The sequence below is a fragment of the Gymnogyps californianus genome, chromosome 15, assembly GCF_018139145.2.
Source record: "Gymnogyps californianus isolate 813 chromosome 15, ASM1813914v2, whole genome shotgun sequence".
Lineage (NCBI taxonomy): Eukaryota > Metazoa > Chordata > Aves > Accipitriformes > Cathartidae > Gymnogyps > Gymnogyps californianus.
In genome coordinates, this window is record NC_059485.1 from 5,264,340 (window position 1) to 5,288,240 (window position 23,901).

Here is a 23,901-nt window from a genome sequence, read left to right on the forward strand (position 1 = left end):
TGGGAAAAAAACCAAACCCTACGAGCCAGAGTAACAAAACAATGTAATTTTACTTGAGCCACAAGTAATATTTCATTAAACACTGAAATCTCCTACGTTCTGTGCCCTTCAATATATTTACTTTATAGCCGGCCTAGAAACATTCAGGCAATGCTAAATGCAACTACAAAGCAAGGAGAATGAAGCTAAATTTCAAGCTCTGAAAACTGAAATTTTACATCTCAATTTTACCTTAAGGAATAAGTTATTGGTGTTTCCTCCCCAGCTGAACAGCCCTGAGATATTCGGGGGGGGGGGGGGGGGGGGGGGGGGGGGGGGGGGGGGATGCTGGGGTGTGTCTGATACTTAGCAAACAAGTTCAGAACTCAAGGATTCTGATTAGATATCCCTGAAAGATGACTAGCCTAAAACTGAGAACACATCAGGCTGAAAAGAATCAAGTCTAAAAGGAGCATAAAATTGCACCACTATCTCTGACTGAAGGCTGCAAAAGTGCAAGTGCCTACAGAAAGTTGGGGTTTTGTGTTGGTTTTTTTGTTGTTGGTTTTGGTTTTTTAATGAAGATCCTAATTGCTAACTCTTCCCCAGCACTCTTACAACTTTCCAAATGGTTTCCCAAAACTTGGCTGAATAGTCTATTGAGGACACAGTTTGGATATGTTTACCTCACTAACAAAAGATAGCTCAGTTCAATCCTCTTCAAATTTCAATGCAAGAAGCATAGGCTCATCAAAACCATGAAACAGAAAAGGATTATGTATAGCAGGTGTCTGAAATACCATCTAGTTTAGCAATCTGGAGTACTGGTAGCAGCAAAAGCAATTAGACTCTGAACTCAAGAAAATTCTGTCTTTACAGCTCGGATAGTTAAATAGTGAACAGATTGACAACGGAATCTCTGGAATCTCCCTTACTGAAGTGCTTAGAAAACAGATTAAATAAATATCTGTCAGGAATTGTGTTGGTATGATTGATCCTGCCCATAGCCCATGAGAATATACTGTTGAACCTTTGAATCCCCTTCCACCCCCCTGCTTTTTTCTTCTCTTCGAGTCAGTGAATTGCAGCATCTGCATCATTGTATTTTAGTTAATTTATCTTTTAAAAACACACTCAAAATTAAGCATATTTAATTCAGTCATGAAGCAGCAGATGATCACAAAAAGCTCACAGCCTTATGGCAATGGTGGGGAAGAGTTAGACTGGAAGAGCGCGATTTCGACAAGGCAAGGTAGGCGAGATGGGCTGACGGGCAAGGGGCTCAGAAGCAGGTGTGAGGAGATGGAAAGGTGTACTGGTGCCAGGAAACTGTATCTGAGCAAGAGCGCTGTGTTTGCTGTTCCTGCCACTGCTGAAAAAGAGCAAGAATAAGAGTATTGGCTGCCAATGCTAAGGAAGTCTCTTTACCATAGTGCTCATCCCAGAACAGGATACTGAATGCGTAGCAGCGTCAAGCAGCAGCCAGGGCTGGCTGTTCCCAAAGGGAGAGCAAGCCAGGAGCCAAGCGTGACCCCAGCACAGGGGGTTCCCTCTGCAGCCGGGGTGCAGTCCCACAGCACTTGAACACAGCAGGCAGATGGAGGTGCTGGTAATGTAATCCAATGACAGTCCCAGACAAGACACGAGATAGCGATACCCACGTAGACCAGCCAGAGGCAAAAAGAAATGGGTACAGAGACAGCAATAGACACAAGTTATAAGGCACGCCTGAGGGGCCCATCTAGGAGAGAAGCCACCTACCGCACAGGCCTGAGGTCTATCCAGGAGCCAGGGCAGAAGGCAGGCACACCTACAACAGAGCTCACGCAAGGACTAAACACCCAGCCCTGAGCTTAAATGGAGCTCCTGGGCCCAGGGGCAGAGGGTGTGGGTGAAGGACACTGGTGAGGCTGGTCAGGGAAATTAAGGCCTAATGTCCTCAAGGCCCTGACAAGTAGCACACCTGATCTTCATGTACATTGAGAGAGGCAAAGTTGGCAGGTGAACCACAGCCACACCTTAACAGTCTATTACTCTAGATAGCTGCTAATTCTGATTAGCTGAAGCTTATATCTTACTAAGTGCAGATCACCTTGTGTTAAGATAAAATGAGACTAGAGATGTTAGTACAAAAAAGACGACTCCCTGACTATAGAGACAAAACATGTGATAAAACTTCAGTGGTACTCCTGCCAGTTTTTGCATAAATATTAAACTAATGGCCCAAAAGTACAAGAAATTCTACACACTACTCAAAATCTCAAAAAAAATTCTAGAGCAAAGAAAGCCAAGCAAGACTAATAGGAAGTTTTCCATTTACTAGGAATAATTTACAGAAACTTTTCATTATGAAAGACCTCAAATGATTGGGACTTTTTTTATACAAACGATGATCCAACTTCAGTAAGATAAAGCATGCTTGACTTATCAATAATATTACTTCTCATGTAGTTGAAATTAGGCTTTTATTGAAGTACCATACTGAATGTGGCCTATAAACAGAGTATTCATTTCATTAGTTTTAATAAAATTGTATGGAATCATCGCTCAATGATTTGGGGATGGAACTCAGCTAAACGAAAATCATAATCAAACCAACCTTCCAAAACCAAGAATAATGAATTAATTCTTGGAAATTTTATTCATTATCAATTTCTAGCAAAGAACCCTTTAACACCAAGAGTCAAGTCAAACCGCCTATAGTTGCCTTTCCCTGGCTTACCAAGTATCTCTCTTGTTGCTAAGATCAAGAAGATCTTTGTTTGTAAGAAAAGGCAGAAGTGTCCATGTAACAATACTTAATTGCTTCTAATTTGAACAGCACTTAACAATGAAAGCAACTATTTTTAACATATTCTAACATTTAAGATCTAACAAATGGATATGTGCTATACCTTACTTTTTGACATCTGCTTTGGGCAGTCCAATTCACAAATCCAGCTTCAGTGTCAGTTGGGAAGAGCTAGGCACTTGAGATTCTCAGTAGCTACTATCAACAAGGAGTAGAAAATGTTGGATCTAAGGTTAGCTGGAGCTAAAAGTTAACAAAGGATAGGTTTGAAAACCTACTTCTCCAAGACTTAGATTCTTGTCTACAATGCTGAATCATTAGCTTATATATAAATGCCTGAGAACTCTTCTTGCATCAAAGCTACATGTATACCAATAATAAATACACAGGCATTGTCCTGTGCTCATCCATACTGACATGCTGTTAGCACAGTCCTTGGCACGGTCTTGGTGATATACCAGTTATTAGCCTCCCAAACCATGCTTGGACATGCTTTCAGTGTAGTGTGTCTACTAGGGACTATTTCCAACATACAGATTAGATGTACCCACCTTGTTTTGATAGGTAAAATAATTTAATATATGGATTCTATTGTATTATATATATCATGTCATGTTCCATGCAACATATGATTCTATCATGCCAAATGACTTCAGTGCAGAGAACAGGCCTGGTCCATTTTGTTTACCAGCATAGATGTGCTATTAGATTCTGCCATTGTCTCTCAGCACAGAAAACTAGTCCCACTGCTTTTTCCAAAGACCCAGTATCGTTCTCTCCAGGATATGAAATGTGGATTCAGTCATGTCCCTCAGCAGAAGGAGTTCAAATCTGAAATTCCTGTATCCCATTCCCTGAAAAGTGCCTATAACATGAGGCCACAGGACAAGGCTGGAAGTATTTTCCATTATGCAGTTGAAGCTGTCCCTTGTACATACTTATAAACAGAGAAGGGTCAGTGGTCAAAAAGGAAAGGGCAAAAGCATGAGCACACAAACAAGAGGGATCCTGACTCTAGCATATTGAGCAGGAAATTCTTGAGAGGGAGGAGCCTTGGGTTCCTATGCCTGCCCCTAATATAGTTTGTAATTTTTTTCCTCTATTTTAAATTGTACACGTGATCTGGAGGGTAGGGACAAGATCATGAAACTTCCCACTTTAACCAAGTGTACCTGCATTAAGCTCTGCACTATTACTGCTGGATTATTCCAAGTTACCTGAGATAGGTTTTCAATTTAGAAATAAGTTATCTCTGCACAGCCCTGTGAAATGGGGAACAGAGGTACATCAACAGACAGTTAGAATACACTAAATTTCAAAAAAGAAAAAAAAAAAAGACAAATCTCCTTCCATGTAAACAGCAGCATGGTGGCAAAATTAACTTTTTTTCCCTGGAGCTTTTTTAGTTCATTTAGTTCATGTTTTTTTATTCATTGGCTCTATATTAGTAAAAACCTACAAAATTTGAATTTATCATTTAATTTTACTTCATTTCCTAAGACAATGTTGTGCTTACATGTGGCTAAGCTTTGACTGAGAGATTAAGGAGTGATTTCAATCAATCTTTTAAACTTGTTTTGTGATTTTTTTTCTTTCTTGACACTGCTCCATCCCCCTAAGAAAATCATCTTTATTACTTCTAAGTTAAATATCCTTTTTTCATATAAAACTATTTAAAATATAAACATAAGTTTAACTGAGCTTTGCTCTTTTATTCACAAGTGTTTATCTGCAATTTTTCCATCAGACCAAATGGGCCCAAAAGAAGTGCTGTCTGAAAAGGAACAAACATACATTTAACAGAATCTACAAGTCCTCTTCAAACCGCTGTCTACTTGTAATACAGATGAATACCCCGGATACTTCTCAAAAGTCTTATAAGTATCATGCCACTGAACATACTAATTTTCCCTGCCAATTGTACATTTTTATGTAACAGTAACTAGGTTGATGTCCAAGAACTGAAACAAAATTATATACCATATGTCATACCAGAAGCAGCTTATAAAGATTAGCATATTTATAAGACAAAAAAAATGCATTTTAAGTAATGCAAATATGAAAAATCTTTTTATTTATAAAAACATTTTTTTTCCAAATCAACTTAAAAGTATACTTTTCTACTTTACTTCTACAAGATCAAAGAAATTAAATTCCATCCTGTAGGAAAGATCTTAGAGAGAGTAACATCTGATATTGTGCAAAATGTCAACAATCAATAATTTATCCTTTCAAACTGTAATGCTAGGGTCTAAACAATAATCCATTTCATCCAAGATAAGACGGAGAAGTCAGTCAATTTGGTAACGGTCATAATGGCCCTAAACATTCCAAGTTGAAAACCATGTAGGACAAGAACTGAACATATAAGTTTCTAACTAAAATCCAGTATTTTTGACATGAGCCTACTTTCGCACATTTCTAATAGGGTATCTCAATTCATTTAGACAAACTTTTTAAACCAGCACTTTTTAAACTTTTTAAAACCCCATTTAAAAATCTGAAAAGTAATGCTAATTGAAGATGAAGAATTAAAAGCATGTGTTTTCAGCAGAAGACCAATATGCAAATTAAAATGTTATTAAAAACAAAACTAATGGATAATTAGCAAGCTATACTTACCTTTATTATGGTCATTAACTCTCAAAGCAGCAATAAAGTCAGAATAGCATTTGTCTACCTCCCGGAGACATGGTTCTCTACAAAGTTGATGGACTAACATGTACTTCAATGTATTCCACATGTATTTTGTTATATTGCCTTTGGAGATAATATATAATTTAGCTAAACTAATTTAACGTCAATATCAAAATAGCTTGCCAGAGGAAACTGTATGCTAGTTAAATATAGATTTTGCCTAGTAGGAACATAATTTGTTATAAAAGAATCCTCACAAAAAATAGTTACAATTGTCTAACAAAGTTTTCAAAATGTGAAAACTGACTAAAAATAACTTTAGATTAATAATGAAAATTACCAAAAAAATTTATAAAACTCCTTTTGATGATGAGGCCGATTTTTCCCATTACATTCATTTTAAGAAGCCAACGCTGTGAGTAGCAGATTTTTATATTATTAACATTGCCATATGAACTAGTCAATATAATAAAGTCTCTAGTAAACTCTGATCAAACCATCTTCAAAGGTTTGGTTCTTCTGTCTTTATAATTTTCTTCACTTAGACTGAGAGTAATCTCATCTTCATACACAATTTATGATGCACTACTAATAATATGTAATAGAATTAATAGGGTAGTTTCCAGGAATTAAGCAGTACAGCTACAGGAGTATTTTTTTTTGCACAGTTCTTTCAACCTACTATTCATAGCTAAGAAAGTACTTTAATTTCCCTAAACAACTGTTCAGTAATACACAAATAAGCTTATTAAAATCTATTTTTCTTCCCTTAAATTATGTCATATTGTAAAATAGATACAAAAAGTGAATGAATGAATGAAAGAAAGATATTTGCAATATCAATGCAAGAGTGATATTGTACAATTGCTTCACCAGCACTTGCTCAGATTATTTCGCCTTGAAATAGTTTGCATAGGTTAATTGTTCAGAATTTAATAAACAATTCTGTGGATAATGCATGAAGAGAAATAAGATCCAAGATGGTCAAATAGCCATCAAGACACTAAAGATGATAAATGACAAAGGATTCCTCTGCCGCTCTAATCACAGTAATCAAATAAAACTCTTCTACCCATCTCCAGTCTTATAAACAACACAGATCAGAGGGGATCCAGGAGACGATATTTGGTAAGTAAATACCCTTTTCAAAAAAGTGACGGAACGTGCCATACTTAAGTATCACAACACTAATCTTTGTTTGATGTACAGAAACTTGTGGCTTATATGCAAACCCAAAGGTTCGATGTTCATTTTGATGAACAGGTTAGACTAACTGGAACCTGAGATGCTGAAGGGTGACAGAGACATAACTGCATAGGCTTCAGGATTACAGCAGAGCTCTATCCCTCTGGAGTCCTCAGAGATCATGGCTCTAAGAAAACCCTCTGCAAGAGCCAGCAGCTTTTAGCTGGTTTTCCTATTGAACTTTTTTCCCCTGTAACTTACAGTTTGTGACATATGTATTCTATTCTCTGCCCAGATGGACAGTATCAGGAATTTATAGATAAGAACTCAAGAAAGAACCTTCATCTTCCAGTGTGGAAAAAGCCATTTATGCAGTATCTCTGTTGCCTCGCACACAGGACATCCGTTCTGCTAATAAAAGTCCCTGCACTAACTACAAAAGAAAAAAAAAAAAAACAAAAACAAACACCACACACACAAAAAAACAAAAAACACTACCACAACAACAACAAAAAAAACCAACCAAAGGCAGGCAAAAAAAGGAGTAATAGTAAGGGAAAGCTCTGGGAATATGGGATGCTGGTTTTTATAGGAAGGAGTTTCTACAGAAAGGAGAAAGATACATAAGGAAATAAGGTATCTTGAATTCTATCAGTGATTTTTAAAATCATGGCAATTAGAGGAAATCCTTTTGCTTAACTTACTTGCATTTTTTTGAACTGTGAAACACCTAAAAGCAGGGTAAATCTAAATATTTTGAGTTACTGAGAACACATATCTTTCCTTTGGATCTAGCGAAAGGAAAGGACAGAGTTTAGAATAAATACTGCCTTCTTATGATTGGGGATCTACACATCTGGAATAGCCAAGTACAGTAAAATGCAACTCACTACTCAGTGTTGCTGTTTCTGCCTAGAATTCCTTCATAGGCAACTACATTTAAGACTTAAGACTTGGAAAAAATATCTAATTTTATTAAATAGCTCACACATGCTGCAGTAGAAGACTGAAGATTATGGCTGTCTTTTACTCACTTGGTGAGCCATCAAACTGCTCTGTGCACCTTGCTAAGCAACATTAGTCAAAATGTACTAAATTTTTTTTGCTTACTATACACATGAAGATACAGTCTTATGTCTTGTCTTTTCCTGCTTCAAACAAAATTTCTGTTTAAAAAACCTTTCATGGTTTAAAAACCTTTCATGGTTTTGATCTTCTCAACAACCTGATTCTGTTTATTTTCTTAAGCCTCTTATATAGAGCCAAAATATAACATTAAAAAAAAAAAAAAACCCAACAAAAAAACCCCCAACCCACAAAACCGAAAACAAAACATGGGACTCCTTGGCTTTATTATGAGCTGCTATGAAAACTATATATCCCAAAAGACAAGTATTCGCATCATAGAATCCTTACATTTAAACTGACTTTTTACCTGGAAAGGGTATTACTTCCATTACCAATCTGAGTGAGTGGATAGACTAATTTTTCAGTTCCTGAAATCTGCTGAAGCACATCCTTTTTCACACACAAAATCCTCCACATTTACTTATGTGCAAAAAAATTACATCAGAATGACAGTAGGAAGAGGAGAGCAATTTACACACTGACATTAAAGAACTTCATTGCAATTAATCTATATAACTTCAGTAATACTTATTAGAAAACCCTACTGTATACATTAATTCCTCTACCAAAAAAGTGTTAAAACCGTCCCAATACATCTGAAACTTTTAAATGCCTAAAGAAAAACTATTAAGAATTTTATAATAGCAATACAAATGTTTAAAGCTTATAACCCTTCAAAATATTTTAAAGTAAAAATCACCATGTCAGAGAATGTTTCTAACGTATAAGCTTTACTGAATATAGGCTAAAATTAAAGCCACCTACTTTCATACATTACGTTATTATATTAGTAAAATTGCATTAGTTATCACGTTCAACCAAGCCATACAAATCTTAACCTTCCTTTTTATGATATTCGTTTAGATGGTCATTAGTTTCCTCCTACCAAAAGGATTCATTGTAATTAGCCTAATAACTTTTGCAAGTTCTAAAATATAGAAGTGTACTATATAAGGAAAAAAAAGTAAGACCTTTTTGTGCTACATGAATATGTAATAATGCACCTCATTTTTTTTCCCCCACAAATTTAAAAGTACACTTAATAAATGACCAATAGTGATGATAGACCATCCTTTACCAAGGACTCAAAAAGCAAAGGTTTCAAAGAGCTTGAAACCTGTTGCCTTTAGCTGTTTCTTCAAAGATGGTACGTCTGAAAGATCTGAACTCTTTGTTTCTGACAGAACTGCTGTGCACACAGTGATATGAAAAAGCACGACTAAGTAATTGAATAGCCACAAGTGTTTTGACTCTACCTTGATTACATTTCACAATGCAGATTTATGAGATTTGAGATCTCCATTTAAGATCATGCAATTTCATACAGTTTCTCTCAGTCAACATAGAAGGCACAAAATGAAACGACGTTTAGATGCAGTCATAAACACAAGTTATGCTTAGAAATCTGAAATTCAGCAATATATGCATTTAAATCACAAAAATTAATTTTATACCCCCCTCCAGTAAATTACAGCATCGCACATAACACAAGATACTGACATTAATGTCTCTATCTGAAACAAAAAAGAAATATTGCACCCTGTTGTATGGCATTTGGCTTAAGAACAGCATCTCAATGTTTATTAAAGTCACAACATTTTAGATGATTACTTCAATGTAATTGTTCTCATATAGTTTTAGACAACTAAGAAAGATTATAAAGGAACATTATGTGTATAACAGCAACAACTATGATCTAAATATGAAGCTAAAATTCTTAAAATATATTCCAATTTTTCTCTAATATAAAGAAAATAAAAAGCCAGATAATTTGGGGGGGGAAAGGTTTGAAAGGTCTATATAATTAAATACGGATTGACTGCACATAGCAGAATGAGTTTTTTAAAACTCAAACACTGTACAAAGTTAAAAGTTTCAACTTAAAATATCAGAAGCATTTTAAAATTAATTTTGATAAATGTACGTGAAATGGGAACAAATAAACCTCACAAAAGGAAGGAGGAGGCCTCCAAAATGAGTGTTTTAAAGACCGAGTTGTTAGATGGCCTTAGTTAAGGCTGGGCACTATTCATGCTATTTCTGTAGCCTACCTCCATGGTTTTTTCTTTGCTTTATCACCCCATTGCTTCTGCCAGCAGAATTTAGAGGAGCAAGTGAAGGCAACTGAGTAGGGGAAAAAGAACTAAGAGTGGAAATTATTGCTAGAACAATATTTTCCTTCTTACACTGCACCCTGAAGGTCACAGTTCTGAACACTACAAGGGTGCAATTATTTAACTCAATGCCAAATGACACAAAATATTCTTTCAGATATGTTAAAATAACTTGTTAAAAAAGAATTATTAAAAACAGGGCAGAGGCATTAAAATGTAATTTTGGAAAATATAATTATGCAAAGCACTAATATGCCTAATAATAATGTGTTAATTTAAAACGTCTTTCTATGTAGATGTAATACTTTGTCTACAAAAATCAGAAAAGTAAAGGAACTTCCAACCAGCATCAGTAATAGGACTTCAGAGGGCTTGAACACACTGAAGGCTTCAAAAATCCCCAATATATCAATCACTATGGACAGTTCTTCATATGTACAGTACATTCTACTTGTCAGCTTACTACGTGAGCTCTGAATAGCTATATCTTGTGTTTTATTTGCCTTGATGCAGCATCTGACCAAGCATGCATACATACAGTTTATTCAGCATGTAGCCACTTTTCTAGAATTTCAAGGCAGCTGAGACTGTTGGATGTCTGGAAAAGTGACTGAGAGATCCAAATATGTATGAAATCGACATTTGCCTTTCACACAGAATATAAGATTTGACTGAATTATGAGAAACCCATATCTGGCAATTCTAGTACTGGTTTTGGGAGCTCTTCCGGTCAAGGCAGTCATGTCCTTAGAACAGCACTATATCTGGTCTTGTAATAAAACAAACAATAGCAAACATTTTCTTTCTTTCCCAAGTTAGATAATATCCACTGTCTTTGTCACATGTTAATAGTTCTAATAGAACTCTTCTGGTAAACACACAGATATGGATGTTAATTAAATTCAACTCAAGTGTGAGTGACAACACCACGTGCCCAAAACCAACACTCACTAATTGATTATAAAAAATGTGCAATATGCCATAATTTACCAAAGCACCAATGCCTAATCACTTCATGCTGCAATGAATTTCAAGTAAACATGAGTAGTTATGCCATTAATTCTAATAAAGTGACAGCTAACACTTACTCCACTATAGTGAACATTTGCACTAAAGCTGGCTTAGCAGTATTTATAATGTCCAGCAGCTCTACAGAAAGATATTTAGAACACTAAGAATTCTTGTAAGAATTATTCTTATATGTAAGAACATTTGTTCACATGTAAGTGTGGAAATCCAAAAATACTCAGCACTTTATTTTTTATATACCATATGAAAACTTTGACCTCATTTGTATTAAACCATCAGGATGATATTAAATAATATCACTGATCATTTATTAACCTAATAACTCTTTTTGACCAGACTGCACAAGCACAAACTGACAGTTAGTCTTTTCTTTTGTTTGCCAAGTCAGCAGAGTGATCAAGAGGAGCTAAGCTTTTTGTTATTACGCAGCTGCACTAGCACATGATGACTGAAAACTTCTGGGGATGTAACTTTAGCTGAGATCAGAATACATCCTAGTGGAGAGGTTCTTCCCAATCTGAAGAGTTTACACTGGCACTGATGTAACTGAGGCACAGAATAAAATTAGAAGATTAAAAATACTGTCTCCTAATTCACCTGCCACCAATTCATACTGATAAATCACTTCCCCTTATTACTGTACTTGCCAATGGGTGAAAGCTTTTGTATTTTGTCATTTGTAAGTATAGAAAAATAACTCCTACTTACTGATCTTTGATTTAATCCTGGATTTATTAACTATCACAATGAAACTAACAATTTAAAGGGCAATGAAAACACAATCCTGCTTAGTGAGAGTAGAACCTAGTCCAAAGAATATCCTTCCTTCGTTGAGCCCACTCGGACTCAGCCATTTAGGGGAAGCCACCACTGTTTCTGAGGTAATTTTAAAAGCTCCATCTGCCTACAACTTCCTCTGCTGACAGTTTTTAGTTTCATTTGCCTGTGTTTTAGTTGTGGTTTAGTTGTGTTTACATCTCTTCTCACAGACTGCCAACTTATAGAGGAAATTGCCTATAGAAAGGAAATATTAAAACAGATGTATTCAGCATAATGTCAAATGTATAAAATAAATTGAAAAAGTTTTATGTCTGTGTTAAGTCAAAGAGCATTTAGGGTGAAAGTGATACCACAATTGTTGGTGAAAGCTATTTTGCAGGCATCAAGCTCCCATTCTACATTGCTATAGATTAAAAGTATCCATCTCTGCCCATGAGATTAGGATAGTCCAATTGCAGAGCCATCTTATATTTTCTCACAGGCTACTCCACTAATTTTTTTTATAGTGGAGCTCAACAATTTGAAAATGTCAAAAATTTAAGTTTTAGATCTTACCTGGATTTCTGTAACAGAACTATTAAGATTTGCACTCTTCAAATTTTAACAGGCACAACAGTTAACATGGCAGATTTTTATTGACAACAGTATGCCGTAAATATGTCTGTTCAGGTTTTGGGTAGCAGAAGACATAGCTATACCCAGTATACAAAAGCTGAAATTTATACTCATGAGTAACCTGAATGGAACTGACAGGGCATCATTTTAATTATGATACATTTACATAGTGAATGTAACGTTGAATTACCAGCACTTAAAACTTTTGAGTTTGACATGACTATCATTAACTCAGAATTCTCAACTGAAGATTCAGAAAAATATGCATAAATATTTGACCCATTAAATGCTAATAATAAATCATATATAATGAAAGTAATTAAATCTGAGGAAGATTGCTATCAACACTAGTATAGAGGAACTTGAAATACAAATGTTAGGTACTCCATAAATGAATTCAAGATAAGTTTTCAAAACGCACAGGTATGAAATCTACCTTGCTCTGTTATTCATTGCTACTTCAAACTTGTGGATAAATGGGAGATTTATCCTCAGAGTCACCTGAAACTTTTCTGCTGATGACTTCATTAAACAATAGCATCACCAGCCTATTTTGTTAATTGAATTAAGGTAGAATCAATTAACCTATTCTCCCATTTTCATGAACACAAACACTTAAAAGTGAAATTTTAGCCTTGTTGTATGGATAACGAGCACTAGCATGATTAGGCTCTGTGAATAGAAAACACCTTCTCTCAGTCAACAAATTTCAAGAAATTACTATATAAAATATGTATTCTTTTCAAGAGGAAAAAAAACCCATAGACCTCTCAGTAGTTCTTAAAAGTTAAGAATCTAGCACCCTAGTTCCAAGAGAGAAGATAGCACAGAATTTAAAAAAAATAATAAAAATATTTAAGATAACTAGAAAGAATATTATTTTCTTTTAAAAATATGTTATTTTTAAGATAAGGTTGCACATGCCAATGCAAGAAATTAATTTAACAATAACCCACATATTTTTCTCCATTTAAGACACATCTGATGTTGTTCATGATAAAGAAGTAACTAGTTACGTTTGTAAAAAAAAAAAAAAAATCTAAAGGGAAATGGGAAATCAGTTGATAGCATTTACCTTAAAATCTGGTGTTTGAAGTGGCATGTAGTAAAATGGTTTTAAAAAGTAACTTCAGTTACTCCCTTTTCAAAAACAAATCTAACTTCTTCATGGCAATAAAAATAGCAAAAGGCGAAACACAGTAGTTACTATTCTTGATCTCTTGCCCCTTAGTCTTATCTAACATTTTTGAAAAACAATGCCTGAGATAATCTACCATTAAACAATCTTTCCGATTATCTGTTGTGAACAAGGTCTTCCAGCACAATAAAAACCCTGCTTCAGATAATACAAGTGTCCTAGAAAAGCTATTCTGTGTCCAGTTAGAGGATAACTAAGGAATCTGTTCTACATTTCGCATGTAGAATCAGGGGTTTTCAACTATCACCTCAGTCTTTTACTAGCAGTAGGTGTTATTTGTATTACAATAGCATGTAGGAGCAATAATAGTGGTAGAGGCTCTATCAACCTGGGACAAAAAGATAAAGCAAATAGAGGACAACGGTGAGACACACAGATGGGCATACATGCGAACAATGAGACAGTCTTCATCACAGGGCAACAGTATTTCCAGTGCATTATCAGCTAGGCTACTGTAAAAGTTTTTTTAAGCATCATAGGAAAAAAAAAAAGAGTGCTTGGAGACTTTAAAGGACATGTTTGTTCATGGACAAAGCATTTCCCTAAACAACAGGGACAGCAGGGAAGAAAGCACAAGAGTGCTATTTTGCAAATGCTACGTTAGCATGATAGGTTAGAATCTGAGTTTATTCAACCTCTTGATACTGACGGAAAGAAAAGATTCGCGAACAACCTGCAAGAAAAGTTAGTTGTACTTCTACATGCACAGATTCAAGAGGACTTAAAATTACACTAATCAGTACACTCATTTAGAAATACTGGCAAAGAATTCCCCTTACCTCCTCCCACCCACTTCAATACTACAGCAGTGTGTCACTTGCCATGTGTTCCATGTTATGACAAATGCATTATCTTTGAATTGTAAGTACGACATAGCACCATATATTTCTTTTCCAATCACCGCATACCATTTAGTTATTTCAGAAGTATTTAGTCATTAATGTCCTTTGCACTTCTTGACAGATAAGAAATAAGAAACAAGGGACATTCCCCAATGTGCAAGGAAGATAGCAATGACTGTGTTGTACTGAATCTGTATTTAACACAAATGTTAGGTGAGCAAACAGTACCAGTATAACAAAATGCATTTTTTCTGAATGTCTAAACATTTGAAATATTTGCATTATAGTTCCATTATTTTCTTAGTACCTTCCCTTAAAAGGTAGCACTGCTACTGAATAGATTTCCTATGAACTCAATGCCAAAAACACATATCAAAGCCACAACATTCTCAGCTAATAAATATACAAAGTTAGATAAATATGAATCTGAGGATGAAAGTAGTGTCTACTAGATCTTCTGATTCTTTACTAATAATGAGTTACAAACTTCAATTTCAGCCTGGAATCAATGTGGGACCATTTTGGCAACATGTACTGGAGCTATGTATCATTATTCTCTACTTTCTGGTCCAAGAGGACTATACCCAACAAATTATTTTTTAGATAACTTGTTAGACCTAGGAGTTTATTAGAAAAATATATGGCTTATGGCTTGAAAGACCATAAAGTGGTTTAAAGAGACCTAAGGGACAATGATTTATCTACCAGAATCAACTTTGTCTTCAGGCTGCCACAACAGAATATGGAAATGTGAAAAACAGGATTAAAGATTCAAGTTATCTGCCTAAAAACCTCAAATGCTTGATCGTTTATCAAAAATGACACTTCAAAAGTTATCTGGATGGCGTGACATAAGATTGTTCAACCCACTTCCATATTTTGCATGAAGTGGTGTTACAGACTTCCTTTTATCAGAGTTGTTGGAGCTCATACCACCATTTTTACCTGCTGAATCTGCGTATTAGATACAAATGTTAAAAAGTAATACCTGTGGAATTTGCAACTTAAGTTACAAAGTTTCTTTTTTTTAAGAAAAAAATATTATTCCCATTATCGGTCTCGAGAATTGAGATATAAGGGGATTAAGGGGGATATTCATATTACCTAACTTTAGCACTTACCTTACAAGCTTAGGTTAGGAAGACTTTCTTTAGGAAGACTCCATCTAATGGAGAGAGAAACTCACTGAAAGAGTCTTTCAGAGAAGAAATCCAAAGTCTTCTAGACCACCCCTTTAAAAGCACTAACCTTTCTATTTTGTACCCAGGAACAGCGGCCTCCACAGAAGTTAGGCAGTGTACGTTCCCTTGTGTTTTGTCTGAGTCTGAAAACTCTCTAACAATTTAAACTGATCTTAGTGATGGCTGCCAGGGTCATGCCCCCTGGCCATGCATTCCTATCACCTCTTTTGCATTGTCCCTGATGCTTGTGTGACCCCAGTTTGAGCTAGTTCAGGGAGTTAAACAGCTGAAAATTAACTTTAAAAACACTTCCCTTAAAAAGCCTAGATCGACATTTTTAATATTAGTGAGGGTGCCGTTTGTATTACACCTCAGGGGCATTTCACAGATAAAACATATGATTAGCAACAGACTAGTATATATTCTAGTAACAGATTTATTATTTTTCTTAGCAAGGGCAGAACAAAAAATAACTCTTAGTAAACCAAAAATACTAAAGCTTAAGATACAGTATACAAATACCATGTATGTCTAGAAGCCAAGAATTTATATAATGAATAGATCTTACAAAAACAGTCATATATGTTTAAAAGTAATTAAATTAGTATGCACATTAAAATAAAAGGTTCTTCCCTTCTCAGCCATGTAACCCCTTGAACTCAGACCTGCAAGTGCTACATGAACTAATTCCTATAGAATCTATTGAAAGTTCCAGGGCTGTGACATTTCAAAGACTATGTCCATAAAGGAATTGGAAAGTTTTACTTACATGAAAAAAATTTCATCGCATCTATTTAACACCTATTTATAACCAACAAACTGAGAAAACAATACACTTCCTATAAGAAAGCATGCCAACTACTACACATCTCCAATTTAATAAATTTAACTAGGCTATATGTGAGGCCACTTATCAGAAGAGTCCTAGGGAATGAAAATTATGAAATTTTCTGAAATAGTCTGTAACAAGACCAACATCAGCACAGGCAGAAATAACTCCAGAAACTCCAGCTTCTTCAGGAACAGACCTTTCCTGGAGTTATATTTTTGTTCTGCATGAGCTATATGGGTGGTGAAGGGTCATCTTTGAGGCACATGGAGCAAAGAGTATTCACTAAAAAACACTCACTCGATAGTCAGAAATATAAACTAAGTCTCACCAATCACCTGCTTTCCAGCTGTAATAACTGTAAGTAGTCTAATCCAATGCCATGCTATAGCTGCTAACAGTTCTTCCTTTAGTCCACACAAAAGTCTTCTTGTGCTCAATTTAAAAGATTTGAAGTAAATGAAAGATGGACCCAAGCACTGACAAGAAAACAAAATACTGAAAAAGTGATCGGTGACCAGTATTCAGTCTAAGTTCTGACTAACGTAGACAGTAAAATAATATGTATCAATTTAAACTTAACATGCATAAAGAATTCAGATTAAAGATGCACAAGCTACCTTAGTTCTGGCATTTTCTAAGCTCTGTACAAATCTTATAAAAATTATTCTAGTTTATATGTTATAGCTTCAAGAAAACACAATTTTGAGAAGACCAACAAATCATCAATTTGTTCATCAAAAACTATTTAAATACATATTATGTATGTACATATTAGGAGGGAGGAAGAAAGGTCTATTTCTGCAATGAACTCAGCATGAACAAGATTTTGCTCCATGAGGAATCTAATTGCCTCTAGTCTGCCCACAGATTCATTACAGCAAAAAGGTCCAAGTGAACCAAATAACTAGTCCATTCAGAATGTGATGTTCAGGTAAAGCTGTATACAAAGTTGCTAAATGCATGAAAATCTTTTATTTGAATCAAGAGTGTGTTGAAGACTTGTACGTATGTGCTGGTAAGAACAATAAAACAACAACAATAAAACAACAACAACAAAAATCCCTCTGAGACATACAGAAGTCCAAGCCCTTCACTTAACAGCTTCCTAATAATTCACTTTAAGATTGTTTATTAAAATTTCTATGGTTTGTTTAATCAGTCAGACAATCTTTAAAATATTAGCCAATATTTGTCTTTGTTATTCAAAATACATGACTATGCACAGAGATGACAGAACCTTCCAGAACAACCTTTGAAGGACTATGAGCCATGGACACAGATTCCCCTCCGTTCTTCTTAAGTGATGTCGAAGTCACACAGCATAACTGCCACAACCTCTCTCCGTACCTAGGTCATTCCTGGTCTAAGCATCTTCTGGTAATGCATGAAAATAACGTTGATAAACACCTATTACATATGGTCTTCCTTCACCTCTAACAGTACTATTACACTGCACTCTCAAGAAACTATCTGAAACACTGTTCTTAAAATGTTAATAGATATGTATACCTAGCTCTTTCAACCTGCTTTGAGAAGTTTTGAGAACAAGTCATTTTTCAGCAAAATGTAAGCATATAAACCAAACCTAGATTTACCCCAGTAGAGAGAGTTAGAAGTCGCATGATATAGCCACAGAAAAAGCCAACTCTCTCCACCCCATTTCTATTTAGACTAGGCTTGTATCTACTCCTCCAAATCAATTTTTTAATTGTTATAATTATATAAACAAAGAATTCACCTGTTTAAAAACTAGCACATATTTAAAATGTTCCTCTAAAGAAAGGAAACACAAGAGGTAAATCCAATACAAATTAATGAGTTTCCAATAAACAGTAACAGAATCTTTTGGAAATAGAAATGCATCATTCTACATGTAATTCAGAATGCTCTTCACTCCCCAATAAGTATTGCCCTCACATTTAACTGTCTCTCTGTCCTTCCAGCAACTAAATACTCTATGCAAGTTGGTTATTATTTCTGCATCTAATGCAGTTTGAAATTTGCTTGAAAACGCTTCCTACACTTAGCATATTTATAAGTTACACCACATCAAATATTTGAATTAGAAAAGTTGTGCCCCAGAAACATTTTCTTCTATCTTTCATGTCACGGCTGCTGTCAAAGCATAACAGATATCAATATCACCTTAAATGCACATTCAGGTACGTGTAAAATTCTGAATTACAGATTTGATCAAGCAGGATAAAAAGATTACACTTCCATTGCTGTAAAACTAAGAAAAATCAGACAAGCTTCTCTTTCATAATATTTAAAGATACCCATCTCCTGCTGGAGAAGCTTAAAGCTTTGCAGTGCTTTTATCTATTTTAAAATCATCCTGAACAACAGCTATCAATCCGAAGAAGTATATTTTCTAATTATTCTTTCACTCTTCAACAAAAGTAAGACATTGGGAAGGTACTTAAATCCTTTAAGATGCATGTAAAGTAGCCTCTAGCAACTTCCAACCTATTTAAATAAGCAGAATTTTTCTATTTCCATACAAACATTCTAGTATTTTAGTAAACATTTTGTACCTCAGTAGGCATCAGTGTTTGTTAATCTCATACTTAACCAATAAATTCCAATCCTGCAACGAGCTCTATGTATTCAACAGGACTATGCCCAGGCATGCTAGACCACTGAGCTAGAGGTCACTGCAGGATAATGTTCTTCTAAGTACAGTAGTTAGTTACTGTGTCAAAATGATTCACTTCTACCATCACCTTGCAAATTCTAATTTGATAATTATAGTATTATCAATTAGCATCTCATCACTATTTGATGACACACAATGACTTGAGGCTAACTAGCACCTAATACTCAAATTTAACAAAAATGCCATGAAAAGAGGCATCATGGCAGAGGCTAGCAGGCATAAAGAACTGAGTAAACAAAGAAATGTGCAACAGTTTTCAGACTCTTACAGGTTAATTTTTCTGAGAAGTTTCCCATTCACAGATGAGCCAGTGTAGTAAGCAGGTGAGACACACACCTAGTCTGAACGGGAATCTATGCAGATCCGCAGCCATTACAGAAGTGGGAGTACCATTCTAGGCTACGTTCATGGGACAGGCCACAACCTTTGTCATTTGTACGTTTCTTCGACCCAGAAAATTACTCCCATAATGAGAAGGTCTGCACTAACAATACTAAGGTTCGAAGAGAATGCTTTATTATTCAGTACAATAAACCACTGTATGTTTCATAATTAAATCCACTTTGAAAAGGAAAAAGAAATCAAATAAATCGTTATATCTAATTATGTAACACAACTACTAGAAGACAGAAAAGCTGAAGAGCTAAGTACAAAATGAATTTACAAGTGGTTTTATCTACAGTCGCCTCTAGATCTGCTCTTACATGGATGATCATCCAAGTCTAGAGAATACTCAACCAACTTGTTGCAGCTGAAAACCTTTTCTTCCATTCACCTTACAGTATAAGATACTTAATCTCAACGACTTTATCTAATCTGTTTCCTATGAAGTAAGAACCTGCATTTCAGGATGCCTGAAATGTTTCTTATTTCTTTAATGCTGAAATAGCTATTATAGAAACATTAGCTGGTTATAGCTTAGTATTATGATTCGTTCAAAATAGCCATGGCCCATATATTTAGAATGTTCATTTTTTTATCACATAAAAAGGTTGGAGTCATGTAATTCTCTCATGCATATGACCACATCATTCCATTAAAAACTTTCTGGGGCTGTAGCAGAATTTCCATTTTCATGAAGGACTTAATAAAAATTGTCATCTTCTCTCTAAAGTAAATTTTTGCATAAAAATGATGAATTCATTAGAATCCATTAGAATTCAGAGTGCAAAAAGAACCATCAGTTATAAATGAATACAAATTTTGTGAAAACGTAATAGAAGCACTCTGTATTAAGACCTCCATGCTGGTTTATGTGTCAAAGACTTTTTAGAGGACTAACTGTAATTTGAGTTTTCTGCATTATATAAAAATAAGAAAGTATTTTGTTTCTGCATTATATAATTGTTTTATCTTTCATTGTTTAATGTCTTCTAACCTCCATACCTTTATCAGCACCAATATTTCTCAAAAATAATGTATCTTATTCTCTTTGCTTCCCCTCCCCCTCTTAAATACTGATGGGTAAAACTAACTTGGTGTTAGGCCTTTTCTTTAGGATAGTTTGTAAACACTACTTAACTCCCTGAGATATATATTACCTAAAACTGATCCTACTGCAAATGTTTAGTCATCTGAAATATGCTATCGAAAAATTTTTCTATACTATGTGCTAAACAGAAGTTTCAATTCACTTTTTAGTCCAATAAGATGGCTAATTTACTACTAAACCACAGAAAACTGTTTACATGGTATCTAAATTGATTCCCGAAACACTGACACTTAAAACTGCCTTATATGAAAAATTTTTGCATTTTTAATGTAAACAGCAAGAATCATCAGCATTTGTCTTCCAAAATGAAGCATCGTCTTGGCATTTATCAACAACAACTACCAAAAGCAAAAAAAAGTGACGTGAATTTTAATTTGCAGAGAGAATTATTTCAGGTATGTCTTGTTTCAGAATAGCAATACCCTGTTAGGGCTTGCAGGCCTCAGCATAAGTAGTTTGGGAATAGCAACGACAGCATAAACAAAGCACTGAAAAAGGTTTATGAGGGTGGAGTCCATTATTAAACACTGGATTAAAACTCTTCTGTATCCTGCGGCTCCAAACTTTCCGAGGATGCAGTAGTAAACCCTGAGCCGACAAACTACAGCAGACTTGGCTTATAACCTCTCTTCCTCAACACACATGCCCATCCAGTTATTAAAACTGAATGCACCGTTGTTCCCTGTGAAATACTTGAAAACAAAGAACTAAAACACAAAGACCATTCCCCTTCATAGAGTATTAACTTCCGCTTTTAATAACTAACTCCTCGTCCCACACGATACAGTTCTGCATTGTCCAACACATACCACTTCAGTCAGACAATGCACACAGCAATAAAACTCAATCCAGCAAAGAAAGTGAAAGCTGCGTTTGTTCAGCATGTTATTTGGCGCAGCCAACTGTAATGCTTCTGCCTGCCATTTATTGTTTACTCTGTCAAAGGATTATTAAGAATTAGGCTACATTTGGCAATTTTTTGAGAAGGGAATTTACATGCAAAGTGACTGACACTTGATATTTAAAGTCTATTGGTCGACTCTGACCCTTCGTTTACAAGTGACTCATTTGACTGCAAGGATCTCTGATGTGGAAATGCTCAGATAGGAATCAATTGCAGTTTTTGTCTCGGGTAAATGTTACTTGGCAATCCAAAAGAAATGAACAATGCTCGAACCGAGGATCACATAGAATAGTACTCATGTTTAAAGAATTCCTTTTACATGCCTGATTTAGTTCTAGTCGGCGGATTTATGACTCCCCTTCTCCTAATAACTTATCTCAGTGCACAGTGTTTTTAAACACACACACACAACCAGCAGTTAACTCTTTTGCTGCCTAAAAGAACAGAAATGTATGGACGTATTTAAGTAAATAAAAAAAGCAGGTTTGGTCCCGATAGGGCTTTTGATTCCCTGTGGGAGGCTGGGATAGGGGAAGGATAGGACGAGAACGGGAGAGAAACATGTAGGTACAGTTTGCAAATCCCCATTCCATAAAGAAACGATTGTGTGTAAGAAACGACCATTCCTACACGAAATCAGCTCAGTGCGAATTCTGCAGTTTACCTCTGATAAGGATAAAGTAAAAGGGTTTCTCTGTACCCGAGCGAGATTCCCTTCCTCTTAGAAGGCAGATGCAGCATTTCTATCAACAAAAATGTCTCTAGCCCTACCTTGTGCCAGTGCTTGCAACATGTGGAGCTGAAGCAACAGAAACGCCCACCATCCCCGACAGAAGATGAAACAGAAGTTTAACTTTATCATCATTCCGCCTCGCCTGCTATTCCTTCGGGCAATAATTTCGCGATCCACCTTTCTTTCAACCGTTATTGCCTCACTGATCCCCATCCGATCCGACTGCCTGCCACTCCTGACAGCGCTTTGGTCATTGCTCATTCCGCACCCCGAGGCCGGGCTCGCTGTGGTGGGTTGGGAACATCGCCCGCTGCCTCTGCCCCGGAGTTTGGGGGGAACTGAAGCCCCCACTTCACAGGAACGGCGGACTCTTTGATTTGTGCTCACTTTGCATGCAACCCGAAAGCAGCACTCCGTGTGCCTGCCGGTATAATAATCGCCACCTAAGTCAATGTTTCTTGCGGAGGTATTGATTGCACCAAAACAACCAGTCAGAAATGTGAAACACATGTTTCTCTGCACTGTCACATCCAATGCCTTCAACAGAGAGGGAGTAAGTTTATTGGCGTCAGTATTTCAGTAAATCCGGATCCTTCAGCACATCGCTAACAGAAACAGAGAAAGACTGATCCATCTTAGCCACCAGCAGACAATCCAGAGTACCTTTCATACCGCAACGATGATGGAAACTGTTACCCCTGTGATTTTTAAGAAGCGTGGTGAGTTTTCCAGCATGTGTCCCATTCTCCTGTAAAAACCTTGTGATGGAAGTGTTAAATTCTCGTAGAAGGGGGGGAAAAAAAGCGTCAAGGAAAAAAAAAACCTAATTGAAAGTGTCTCACTATTCCTTGCGCCAAGGATTTATTTCAGACAATTTCAAGATTAGCCATGCAGACAGGGTAGTCTCCAGATATCCCCGCAAAGCTCTGCATAGTTTATATTAATCCGATTTTCCTTTGAATACAAATCTCTACCGTCAATGGAAGGGTCTGAAGGGTCCTCGAGCAGGTAAATTGAGCAGCTCTGGCTGTGATTCCAGCTCACTGTGCAGTCAGCCAGCCACAGGCCAGCGGCGTCACTTGAACTCTCACGTTCAGCCGGAGGTAGGGAAAACCTCAGTTGATCATATCTCCCTCCTCCTCGAAGATTGGTGCTGATCTCTTTCTTGCAGAGAGACCACGACAAAAATCACCTCTAACATGTAAAGCGCTTTTCTTCTGGCCGGCTGTGGACGCAGCAACGAAACAAATCCTCAGCTGGAGAGTGTCCGGGGAGGGGGGGAGGGAAAATCTCTCGAAACAAGCAGCAACAAGGTGAAATCCTTCCAGCGTTGCTTAGATGGACTCCTGCTTTCCTTGTTTATGCAGCCCAGGGATCCTGGTTCTTCCTCTGAGCGTCTCTCCCTTACAGAAGCTGTAAACATAAGAGGGAAAGCGCTATCACAACAGCAGCAGCGGCGGCAATAAAACCTTACAGAAAAAAAAAAAAAAGCGCTGAAGGTTTTACATTTAAACAATGCATCGGGTATTGTTTCAGTCCCGCCTTCCGTAAAGGGAAAAGTTTCGTGGGAGATTCCCTCCCCCCTTATTAAAAAGAACACGAGTAGTTATAAAAGAAGTACACCCAGGATAAACGCAAGTTAAAAACAAAGCACCTAAGCGCGAAGTTGATCAAACAAAAATCTTGTCAGCTCTCCCCCCTCGCCCCCGAAAGACAGCCTGAACTTTTCTCGCCTCCTTCAGCACAAGCGCGGTTTTAACCCTCCCCTGGCAGCAGGCTCGCACTTCACCCGCCATCCCTCC

At 36.3% G+C, this 23,901-nt stretch overlaps 1 protein-coding gene across 1 annotated transcript in view; it reads right to left on the reverse strand.

Annotated features, from left to right (window-relative positions):
* The window catches only part of SDK1 (sidekick cell adhesion molecule 1), a 413,144-nt gene extending 390,409 nt beyond the window's left edge, over nucleotides 1–22,735 (reverse strand). Inside the window, exon 1 of the mRNA XM_050905714.1 lies at nucleotides 22,138–22,735. Within this exon, the coding sequence (XP_050761671.1) occupies nucleotides 22,138–22,609 (472 nt within the window). The 5' untranslated portion in view covers nucleotides 22,610–22,735. The remainder of the gene's footprint in view (nucleotides 1–22,137) is intronic.
* Between the last annotated feature and the right edge of the window lie 1,166 nt (nucleotides 22,736–23,901).